Source organism: Bison bison, unplaced genomic scaffold (genome assembly GCF_000754665.1).
Source record: "Bison bison bison isolate TAMUID 2011002044 unplaced genomic scaffold, Bison_UMD1.0 scf7180017858886, whole genome shotgun sequence".
NCBI lineage: Eukaryota > Metazoa > Chordata > Mammalia > Artiodactyla > Bovidae > Bison > Bison bison.
In genome coordinates, this window is record NW_011489458.1 from 373,064 (window position 1) to 384,846 (window position 11,783).

Here is an 11,783-nt window from a genome sequence, read left to right on the forward strand (position 1 = left end):
CTGGGAAAGATTGAGGGCAGGAGGAAAAGGGGACGACAGAGGATGAGATGGCTGGATGGCATCACTGACACGATGGACGTGAGTTTGAGCAAACTCCGGGAGTTGGTGATGGACCGGGAGGCCTGGCGTGCTGCAGTCCATGGGGTCGCCAAGAGTAAAACATGACTGAGTGACTGGACTGAACCGACCCCCTAACTCCGGGCCCCACGGCCTCTCAGCATGGGGGCCAGGCCTGGGACAGGGCTCTGGTCTCCTGAAGGAGAGTACTTGTCACCTTATCTGGCTAGTCCCCACGGGCCTGCTCTGTGGAGCTGCTGGAGTATCCCTGGGCATGGCTTGTGACCTCTCAGCTCCCTGCTTTTGCACATGCCTGGAATGCCCCTTTCTATCAGGCTTGTTCTGGAAACTTCTGAAATTCAGCTTAAGTACCACCTCCTTCAGGAAGCCTTCCCTGAAGTCCTCCTAGGTAACAGCTGGCCATCCTGTGGGCTGCCATAGTACCTAAACCACCTCACGCTGACTGCCTCATCTAGTTATGAGGGCCAGGCCTGGTGGAGAGCAGGTCCTAGAGGGTGGGGCTGGAGGAGCCTGCCAGCCTATCAGTGGGACAGACTTCTGAGCAGCCCTGGACTCTCTTTTTTTTTAATATTTATTTTTATTTGTTTGCGTCAGGTCTCAGTTGCGGCATGCAGATCATCAATCTTTGTTATGGCCTGCAAGATCTTTTAGTTACAGCATATGGGATCAAGTTCCCTAAGCAGGGATTGAACCCGGGACCCCCTGAATTGGGAGCATGGAGTCTTAGCCACTGGAGCACTAGGGAAGTCCCAGCCTCTCTGAAGCCCCACCATGTTCCTTCCCATTCTCTGTCTCAGCCTTTCCTTTGCAGGCAGAGGGCCTGCTCTTCCGCACTCCTGCCTGGGGCAGGGTCGGGGGCTGGGCGAGAGATGGAAGGGGTGCCTACCAGCCTTGTCTCCTACCGCTTGCAACCCCTCGCCCAGCTGTGCTGGCCACCCTGCTGGCCCTCCTGTCAGCTAGACCTCCCCAAGCTTCCTGGGGCCTCAGATGTGGGGTCACCCCTCCAGGCAGCCCTCACCTCTTCCTCTCCTGCCACGGGAGGATCCTCTGTCCCTGGCACTGCCTAGACCAGGGCCTCCCTTGAGCAGGAGGGGGCTCTCACTTTGTTGGATTTTTTTTTTTGGCCGTGCCACCCAGCATTTGGGAGCCTAGTTCTCTGACCAGGGATTGAACCCGTGTCTCCTATGTCAGAAGCACAGAGTCTTAAATGCTAGGTTGCCAGGAAAGTCCCTCCTGGGTGTTGAATGACCCTCTTGCTGGGAGACATGCAGCCTGGCTCAGCCCCAGGTTAACACACATCCCAACAGCAAGGTAAAATCCCGCCTTTGTAACCTGGCTAAAGCTACCTGGCAGGCCCCTATCCCCACCCTCTAGGCCCTGCTCTCCATCGGGCCTGGCCCTCATAACTAGATGAATCAGTCAACAAGAGGTGGTTCAGATCCCGCAGCCTGGCTAAAGCTGGCAGGAAGTTTATGTGTCACCAGTGATTTTGAGACGTCCCATTGATTCCTCACAGAAGTGTGAGAGGGCCCATTTCACAAGTGAGGTAAGTGGAGTCCAAGGAGTCCCATGGCTTAGCCACTGCTCTAAGGAACAGCCACGCTGGCCCACAGTTTCCTTTTCAGAACTGCAGACTCAGCATCTTCTTGCAGCAGACCTGGGGGTAGGGGTCATTCCCACTGGACTGAGTGGAAGCAGAGGCTCAGAGCGGTCACTAACCCTGCCGTGGGTAAGTGGCCTAAGGACAGAGATCTGATGTGAGGCAGGTGCTCCAGCTCCCCTGTACAGTGGCACAGCTGCACCAGGAGCACCAGGCCCGAGCAGCTTCTACCCTGGCATCCTGTCCTTGACCTCAAGCTGCCATTGGCCCCACCCTCTGATGGCAAGTGAGACACCTCATGCCCAGGGCACAGCCAGGTCTGGCACAGAAGGCCTGTTCCTGAGCCAGGCCCGAGAGTGGCATCTCGGGGGGGCAGGATGCAGGGGGATCAGAGGAATGGTGGTGGTGCAGACTTGGTGTTCTCTCTCTAGCAGACAACGCTGCAGGTCCAGCTTGAGTCCTGCATTGCTTCCCAGCTGGGATCCTGGCCAGGAGCAAAAATAAACTGCATGGCGGGTGGGGAAGAGGACTGAGTGGGAGAGGGGCGGAGGACAAGAACCACTAGGAAGAGAAGAGAGAAAGAAAAAGGACCAGGAAGGAGCAGGTAGGCCAGGAGACTGAAGGCCGAGGTCAGCCAGCCTGGCCCAGGCGTACCCCACTGGCCAGCCTGCCTGCTCCCTGGCTCCAAGCCATACCCAGGCCAGCCTTAAGAGGGGCCTGAGGCCCAGGGTCCTCCCTAGGTGACCAGTGGGTGGGCGGGGCATGGTGGGAGTCATCCCCCACGTGACTGTCTCCTGGGCCCTAAGACCACCCCTCTCTCCCCTCTATCAGATAGAGTTACAATGACCCCTGCCGCTTGGGGAGAGTGTGAGCTTCAGGGGTGATGGGGTCCCTGCATGGAGCAGGGACATGGTCAGCTCCTGTGAGCCTCACACTGGCCCTGGAGATGGCAGGCAGGATTCTGATCCGCGGTTTATGAATGAGGTGCCCTCAGGCTGATGGGGATGGAGCGGCTGGGGCGGGAGCAGAGTGGACTCTAGACGAGCCGTCAGAGAACCCAAGACCACCTCTGCTGCTCTGCTCGAGTGCCCCGGGCAAGTCTCTAGCGTGTCCTGAGCCTCAGTCTCCCCTCCCGAAAACACCACCACGCGCCAGCTCACGGCAGGGGACCCGGGTGAGGATCCAGAGGGATAGGAAGTGATATGAGCAGTGGGGGCAAAGGCTGAGGGACACCAGGACGTTTACAGAGTCTCAGAGGCCCTCCAGGAAGACAGTCATTCATTACAAAGGAGGAGAGATCAACTTCACAACAGACAAAGCTTTCCAGTGGAGGCACCTTTAATCAAGTTACCGGGGAAGGGACAAATGGAAGTGACATGTCTCCAATCAGACAATCCCAAACTGACAGGCCTTTTACAAAGCATCTGGTTCTTCAAAAATGTCAATGTCAGGACTTCCTTGGGGGTCCAGTGGCTAAAAACCCTGTGCTCCCAATGCAGGGGCCCTGGATCCCTGGTCAGGGAACTAGATCCTAAAGCTGTAACTGAAGATTCTAAAGCTATAACTAAAGCCGTAACTAAAGATCCTAAAGCTGTAACTAAAGCCATAACTAAAGATCCTAAAGCTATAACTAAAGCCCCAGGTGCCACAACTAAGTCCCAGCATAGCCAAATAGATAAAGAATAAATATTAAAAAAAAGTCAATGTCATGAAACACAAAGACTGAGGAACTGCTCTAGATTAAAGGCAATCAAAGACACACACACACACAAAAGACAATAAAGGAATACAATGTGTTGCTGGGATCTGGGGAGGAGTCACAAAAATTTGAATAATAGTACATCACTGGAGGAGGAAACAGCAAGCCACTCCAGTATTCTTGCTGGAGCATCCCACGGACAGAGGAGCCTGGCGGGCTACGGTCCAGGGGGTCACGATGAGTCGGACACGACTGAGCAACTAAGCACGCGCGTACAGTACAGCACAATCCGGATAATCACCCCAGCGTGAATTTGGTGATGTTGGTAACTGTACTGTGGTTATTATGGAAGAGAGTGTCCTTATTTTTACACTGAAGTATTTTGGGGTAACGGGGCATCATGTCTCCATCTTACTCTCTAATGGTTCAGAAAAGTGTGTTTCTATAAATAAATGTATATGTGTGTATGCACACACACACACAGCACAAAGTGAGTGTGGACAGTTGTAAAATGTTAACATCAGGGGACTCTAGAAAAAGCTATACACAAATTCTTTGTGTTCTTCTTAAAATTTTCTGTTAAATAAATGACGACTAGGTAAAGAGGTGGGGGCTTCCCTGGTGGCTCAGATGGTAAAGAATCTGCCTGCAATGCAGAAAACCCGGGTTTGATCCCTTGGTCAGGAAGATCCCCTGGAGAAGAGAATGGCAACCTACTCCAGTATTCTTGCCTGGAGAATCCCATGGACAGAGGAGCCTGGGGGGCTGCAGTCCATGAGATTACAAAGAGTTGGACTCTCCATTACATAAAGATAAACCAAAGGGATGGGGAACGGGGGATGCCCCTCGTGGGGGCTGACCCCACCCCCTATGCCAGCCCAGGGTCTTACCAAGCTGCTGCTGGCCTTCCCTGTGTGAGCCTCCATCTGCTGCCAGTATTTCTTGGATTCCTGGACGATGTCTTCGTGGGTCATGCCTGGGAAGGGAGAGGGGGGAAAGACATGGCATCCCTGGAGCTCAGTGAGGAGAAAGGCGGGGGGTCCAAGAGGTGTTGGTGCCACCCCAGGCCCAGGGAGGAGCCCCACTTCCCAGTTAGGCCAGGGAAAGACTAGGGGAGCAGGGATACCCTGCACGCTCTCTAGGCCCGTTGGTTCATCTGCCGCTGGAGACAGAGGCCTGATTCCAGGCCTTATTCCAGGTCCCACAGAGAATAAGATGCAGGAGCAAGATGTGGGCTCTGCAGGATGACAGGGGCCTCCCTGTATCCACGCCAGTGTCTCTGTCCCTCCCCTGTCCCCTGCCTCCCTCAGGGGGGACCTCAAGTCTGACCCCTGCTCGGTGGCCTCTAGCCCACAGGTTCTTAGGGCTTCATGTCTGGCCCAGCCCTGCTGCCGCGCTTACCGAGGGGCCAGGACTTCACTGCCAATTGGTAAAGGACAGATACCCAAGCCTGGTGGCCCAGACCCTCCCAATCTGACTGTGGACACTGAGCGCACCTCCGAGGGGCAGCTCACAGCCTCTTCCACGAGGCCTGCCCTCCTCCCAACCTGGCTCTGGTCTTCTAGTTCCTTCTGCAGACCCACTTCATTTGCAGTCTGGCCCTGTGGATATCGCTCCCCCACGGCGGCTCACCAGTAGGGCCTTACTCGGCCAGGCATCTGCTTGGCACCCACCTTCTTGCTGATGGATGCATCTCCAGCCCAGAGCTCTCCTGGGACCTTCCAGACCCCCACATCTGGCTTGCCTGCTTGACCTTTCCACCTGAAGTCCAACAGGCAGCTCAGACCGCCCCACATCCCACACAAGCCTAGATGTGATCCCCTGACCTGCTCCTCCCCGTCTTAGCCCACAGAGTCCCCACTGGAGTCAACCTGATGCCCTTTCTCTGTCTCTTACATCATGTCTGGTTCATCAGCTCCCGCTGGCTCCACCATCAAAACACCCAGAATCCGATCACTTCTACAACCTCCACCGCTGCCACCAGGGCCTGAGCCACACCCCTGGGCCCCCCTCCATCTGCCCTTGGCCCCTCTGTTCTCCACCCAGTAGCTAGAGCGAATTCTTAAAAACACTGATCAGGTCATACAACTCTACCCGCTCAACCCCCGACCCCCGAACCCTGCACATTGTATTTAGAACAATCTCAGCTGGCGCTGGTGGTAAAGAACCTGCCTGCCAACGCAGGAGACATAAGAGACTGGTGTTTAATCCCTGTCGGGGAAGATCCCCAGGAGGAAGGCATGACAACCCACTCCAATATTCATGCCTGGGAGAATCCCACGGACAGAGGAGCCTGGCGGGCTACAGTCCATAGGGTCACACTCAGACATGACTGAAGTGACTTAGCATGCACACATGCATGCAACTATTTCTATTTCTGTTATGATCTCGAGACTTTTTCACCTCTTAGGCCTCATCTCTGACACTGCCCCTCCCCCCAGCACGAAGCTGCTCTGCCCTCACAGACATCCTTCCTTCTGTATCAAGCTTGCTCCTTGGCTGCCAGCCTTGCCGATCCCTCTGCCTGGAACGCTCTCTCTGCCCTTCCTTGCTCAAATGCCACCTACTCCGAGAAGCCCTCCCAGACTTCCTAATCCCAAATGCCCCATCCCGCGTCCCTCTCCGTCTTCCTGCTCTGCTTTCCTTTCCTCATGTTACTGATGTACATCTGAAATTCTATCACCCTACTCCACCAACTCTCAGAAGACAAGGCTTGTTAGATGCACCGTTATTTTATGCTGCACACAGAACAAAAATGCTGTTAAGTGAACAATGACAGGCAGCAGGGGACAGTGTGCCTCCTGGAGCAGAAGGATGGAGGGTCCCTTACCTCCCCATCCGACTGTCTGCCTTGCTGTCGTGTACATCCCAGGGCCCTGAGGCCAGGGGCCTCCACATGCTCACTCAGGACCCTGATGGAGTAGGTGCTCAAGGAATCCCATCAGGTGAGCCAGAGAGCAAGTGAATGGCTTTTAACCTCCTCATCGCTGAGGCGGAGCTGACATCACTGCCTCACAGAGGAGCAGTGGGGCTCAGTGAGGGGCCACTGGTGACCAGACCACCCAGATGGCCCATGGAGCTCTGCCTCCTGGCTCCTCTGCACTGGCTCCCCTAGCAGTGCCCACACAGGAATAAACCCAGGGTCTTCTGGGCCTGGAAGCCCCCTAATGTAGAGCCTTTGAGTCCTAGGATGTCCAGGAAGTACTGGTTTCTCTGCAGCCCCCATCACAACATCACTGCCTTCCTCTGAACCCTGCAGTCCTCTCACCCTCACCTGAGCCCCCACCTGAGTCCTCACCTGAGCCCCCACCTGAGTCCTCACCTGAGCCCCCACCTCAATCCTCACCTGAGTCCCCACCTGAGTACTTACCTGAGCCTTCACTTAAATCCTCACCTGAGCCCCCACCTGAGCACTCACCTAAATCCCCACCTGAGCCCTCACCTGAGCCCCCACCTGAGTACTCACCTGAGCCCCCACCTCAACCCTCACCTGAGCCCCCACCTAAATCCCCACCTGAGCCCCCACCTGAGCACTCATCTGAGCCCCCACCTAAATCCTCACCTGAGCCCCCACCTGAGTACTCACCTGAGGCCTCACCTGAGCCCCCACCTGAGTACTCATCTGAGCACTCACCTAAATCCCCACCTGAGCCCTCACCTGAGCCCCCACCTGAGTACTCACCTAAATCCTCACCTGAGCCCTCATGTAAATCCTCATCTGAGTCCCCACCTGAGCCCCCACCTAAGCCCTCACCTGAGTACTGCTGCAGGAGCCAGACCTTGAGCTCGATGAAGCTGTGGGCGAAGTGGCAGCTGTCCTCACGCAGGCAGCCGTATCGCACCTCGTGGCGGCACACGTCGAACTGGAAGTGCTCCTGGAACTGGCGAACCTTGGAGTACTTGAGGGAGGTGGAGCGGACGATGTGCACCAGGCACCTGGTGGGGGGGGGGGGGGCATGATGCAGTCTGCAGCCCCCCATCCCTGGCCAAGGCCCTCTCCCTGGTATCTGTGCCAGACACTTGATGAAGGTCTCCTACCCTGCTGCCTCCCCCTATTCACCACTGGCACAGGAGGGAAGGGGCGGGGGTTCTATGCTCAGGCAGGTCTGCCGCGAATCCCAGCGGTGTGCCCTTCTCCCAGCCTCACCCTGGAGACGGCTTAGGAAGGTGCTGCACCAGACCCCCAGAAAGGGCATCTCCCTTGGGTTCCCCAGCTTGATACCCTAGAGTTGGTCTTGCACCCGGAGGGATGACGCCTGAGCATCTCCTCCAGGCTGGGAATTTTAACTACCTTCCCAGTAACCCTGGGAGATGGGGATTAACATCCACATTATAGAAGAGGAAACCAAGGGTCACAGAGGTCAGAGGATATAAAACAGACCAGGGTCTGAGCTGGGGTTTGGACCCAACTCTGATTCCATCAACTCAGGCTGGGGCACAGCCAAGAGGAATCAGAGGGACCATAGGTGGGTGCTGGACCCCACAGCCTCTCACACTCACTGTCCAACGCCTGTGTCAGGACCGTGGAGGGCGCTGGATCGGAGTCAGGGATGTGGCCCTCACTTGCTGTCTGAGTAAGCAGCTTCTGAGCCTCAGCTTTGTCAACCATGTATCAGAGACACTCACTCCTCCACACAGGAGGACTTTAATGACTGCTGCTGCTGCTGCTAAGTCACTTCAGTCGTGTCCGACCCTGTGTGACCCCATAGACGGCAGCCCACCAGGCTCCCCCGTCCCTGGGATTTGATTATTAAAATACGTAAGAAAATGCTTGGACTATAGTAGATGCTCAGTACATGTGGTTCTGTCCTTTCCAGGTGGATGCTGGATCTGAGTCTCAAATCCTGCCCCTTGCCTTGACACCCTAGGCCCACCCTATGGCCACAACTGCTCCCCAGGCATCTAAGCTGCCCCAGGGGGCCTCTCCACCTGCTCCCTCCCTGATCCAGGCCATGGGTCTGGCTGTGGGCCTCACTCACTTGTTGTTGTAGAAGCTGTGCTTGGCAGCCAGGTTGGAGCAGACAGACGGAGAGTCCTTGGTGCCTTTGCTGATGATCCGGGGTTTACTGTCAAAGCAGATCTGCCCAGGGAGGGGGTGGGCTGGGACCCAGCATGGCCACCCCAGAGGGACAGACTGGGTCCCTGCAAGCCCTGCCCTGAGTCAGGGGGATGAGGAAGGGAACCCCAGGGTCTGTGGCCCCCACCTCTCTGATCCCACCACTCCAAATGGCTGGGGCAGGGGTTACTCCTTATCTCTGAGCCTTCGTTTCCTCAGCTGTAACCCAGGGGAAAACCACACCTGCTCTGTCCCACGGATCCACTGTGAAACCGAAGAAGGATCTAACAGAATTGCAGGTGCTTTGTGAAGTCTATGCAACCCCTAGGCTGCAGACTGTGGTCCCCTGAAGGGAGCGGGAGGCCCACCTGCTCTAAGTCAGAGGGAAGGGTTGGCTGTGTGAGGGATGGGGGCTGGCCGAGCAGCACCAAACCGTGCCGGCAACCCAGACCCAGCGCCCTCACTTCCCAGAGATGGAGCCTGTCCCTGCCCGTATCACGTGATGCCTGGTGGGGAGGCAGGGGCCAGCAGGGTCTCCTGTGACAGCTCTGGGGAGGAAATGAACAGCTTGGTGGGGCTGCTGGCATCACCCTTGAGACTCAGAGGGTCCAAGACGCAGAAACATAGGGAGGGCACCCCGGGGAGAGGGCCTGGCCTGGACACAGGCAGGGAAGTGGGCTGGAAGGTACCATGGGCATTAAACCAGCACAGCTGAACGAGGAAGCGCGGGGAGCTTAGCATGAGTTCCTAGGGCACCTGAGTCTGGCCTCTGGTGGCCGGAAGTCAAGAGCCAGGTGTGGTTCCTTCTCTTTGTGGCCTCAGTTTCCACCTCCGCAAAATGAGGGGACTGGATAGGATCTGGGCTCTAGTGCCTAAGGGTCCCATGGGCCTAACTTTATGACAGTCCCAGGAACCTACTCATTGGAAGGACAGGCCTCCAAAACCCTCGGGTCCCCGGGCTCATCGCCCACCATGGAGCCCACCCCGGTCTGTGCATGGACTGGGGAGGGGCTGGTACCTCACAGAGGAAAGTGAAGATGCCCTGGTGCTCCTTGAGGAGCTTGGCGATGGTGAGGCTGCCGCGCTTGACGCCCCCCAGCGGGTCAAAGAGCAGGTCGCGGTTAAGGGTGCCCTTCCGCTCCTCCGTCCACACGTCGATCTCCTCCTGATGGTAGGCGAAGGTGCAGTTATCCCCGTACTTACAGTCCTGCTTGTTAATCATGTCTGCAAAGAGGCAACAGGACACACGGTCCGCCAGGCGGACGGCACCGCAGCACCCTCGCGGCCACTGCCGCGGCCGGACGGACAGGCAGCCACCCAGCGGGGCTTGGGAGAGTATGTGGTCATCCCTGCTCCTCCCCTGCACAGAGCTGCTGTGTATGGGCCAGGCAAGATGGCAGGCACAAATGGGCTTTGTAGACATATAGAAAGTGAAAGTGTTAATCGCTCAGTTGTGTCCGACTGTTTGCAACCCCATGGACTGTAGCCCACCAGGCTCCTCTGTCCATGGAATTCTCCAGGCAAGAATACTGGCGTGGGTTGCCACGCCCTTCCTTCAAGGGATCTTCCCACCCCAGGGATCAGGGTCTCTTGCATTGCGGGCAGATTCTTTACCATCTGAGCCATCAGGGAAGCCCAGACATATATAAGCCTCTAAATAAACATGGGAGGTTTTATTATTATATTATTATTAGTCACTAGGAAAATACTCCTGGTGATGGAAAGCATGGGCCTTGGGGTCTGGCAGATGTGGCCTGGGGATTCCCTGTTATTCCTGAGCCTCAGCTGTCCATGAAATGAGAACACGGTTGTTGTAAGAATTAAGTGAAATAATATATAAAATAAAAAGTAATGATAGTAAATAGAATAATAATAAATAAACTCCTGGGGGCCAGGGAGCTGGGAAGGCAGCAGGTTTATAACCTGGAGACCAGCCATTTCCTGGCAGTGGGAACTGCTTTTCTTTCTTCATCCCCCTCCCTTACACTCTAAGTCGCCCCTGGCCAGGCTTGCCGGCACACAGGGATGAGCAGGCCGGTGGCCAAGTGACCCCACAGACAGTGGGCTCTGCACTGTGACCAACTCTGAGTCCATCGGGGAGCCCTGGGGGGGCTCCCAAGATCTGGGCACTGCTTGAAGGAGGAGCAGAGGATGATCAGGCTCCCAGGGCACAACGTGTACAAGAGTCAGGGTTCAGTGTATGTGGCGACTGCTCAGGGCCGACGGGGGACTTGTAGGCCTCATGGAATCGGGATTTCATCCACACTGGCTGCGCATGACTGGAGACCTTCAGGCTCAGAAATGACAAGTCGTTAAGATCCAGCTGAGGGACTTCCCTGGTGGTCCAGTGGTTAAGAATCCACCTTTCAATGCAGGAAGCACAGGTTCAATCCCTGGTCAGGGAACTTAAGATCCCACATGTGGTGGAGCAACTGAACCCGTGTGCTACAACTCGAGAGAAAAGCCCACATACTGCAAAGGAAGATCTCGCAACCAAGACCTGACACAGCCAAAAGTAAGTAAGTAAATATTAAAAAAAATAAAGCTAGCTCTTAGAACCAGCCGGGAAGACAACAAGCTGATCCAGAAAGCCTGGGTGGGCTACTGCCACAGGCTGGGTTGGGGGACAAAGGCGGAGTCTGGGGCGGGCTCCCAAAGCCTCAGTTTCCTCACTCAGAGTTGTCGTGAGGATGTGTGACGGTGGCAACAAAAGGGTGACACTCTAAAGCTCTGAACGCTATCAAGACTGTTCAGGTCTTGCACCCAGATGGCACCCAGACGCTTGGTTGGGAAGAAGAAGAAGAAAGCAAATGAGGTACCTGCCGAATATCCACAACATGTCAACCCGACGTGAGCCAGAAGGGAGGATGATGACAACACACGAGTTTTTAAAAGCTAGTGTCTGTCAAGCCCTTACTATGGTCCAGTCTCCAGTGCTTTACATAGGTTCTCTCCACATCTTTCCCATAGCCCTTTGGGGCCCAGCAGCGTATCAGAACTCTCTGATCCTCCCACCCAGGAGCTGCCAAGGCCCCAGCTCGAGTGTAAAACCCAGAGGCTCTTGTCTGTCTGCAGAGCTGGTCAGGGCCGGGGTTGTTTGTTCTTACGTTGACTCCATCCTCTCCAGACCACCTGTCTGTCTGCCTGTCTGCCTGCGGTGAGGCGCAGAGCCGCGGCCAGCTGTGGGCAGCTGGGCCCTTGGCCGTGCCGCCCGCTCCTGCGGCGGCCCACCCACCTTTGCACAGGTAGTAGGAGCCCACGAAGCTGGTCTTGGTGGGCCGGGGCCGGATCCGCTTCCACGTCTGGTCCTCAGCACTCCGGAGCCGGCCGAGCAGCATGTCCCTCTTGCA

General features: G+C 56.1%; 1 protein-coding gene across 3 annotated transcripts in view; it reads right to left on the minus strand.

Annotated features, from left to right (window-relative positions):
• ZC3H7B (zinc finger CCCH-type containing 7B) overlaps positions 1 to 11,783 on the minus strand; it is a 55,988-nt gene that overhangs the window by 4,121 nt on the left and 40,084 nt on the right. For 2 of the 3 annotated variants that reach the window (XM_010830086.1, XM_010830094.1), the window contains exons 14-18: positions 11,669 to 11,783; positions 9,452 to 9,657; positions 8,357 to 8,457; positions 7,132 to 7,313; positions 4,268 to 4,353 (exon numbers count right to left, since the gene is read on the minus strand). In XM_010830086.1, coding sequence (XP_010828388.1) covers positions 4,268 to 4,353; positions 7,132 to 7,313; positions 8,357 to 8,457; positions 9,452 to 9,657; positions 11,669 to 11,783 — 690 coding nt within the window. The remainder of the gene's footprint in view (positions 1 to 4,267; positions 4,354 to 7,131; positions 7,314 to 8,356; positions 8,458 to 9,451; positions 9,658 to 11,668) is intronic. The other variant, XM_010830078.1, reaches the window with a different exon arrangement.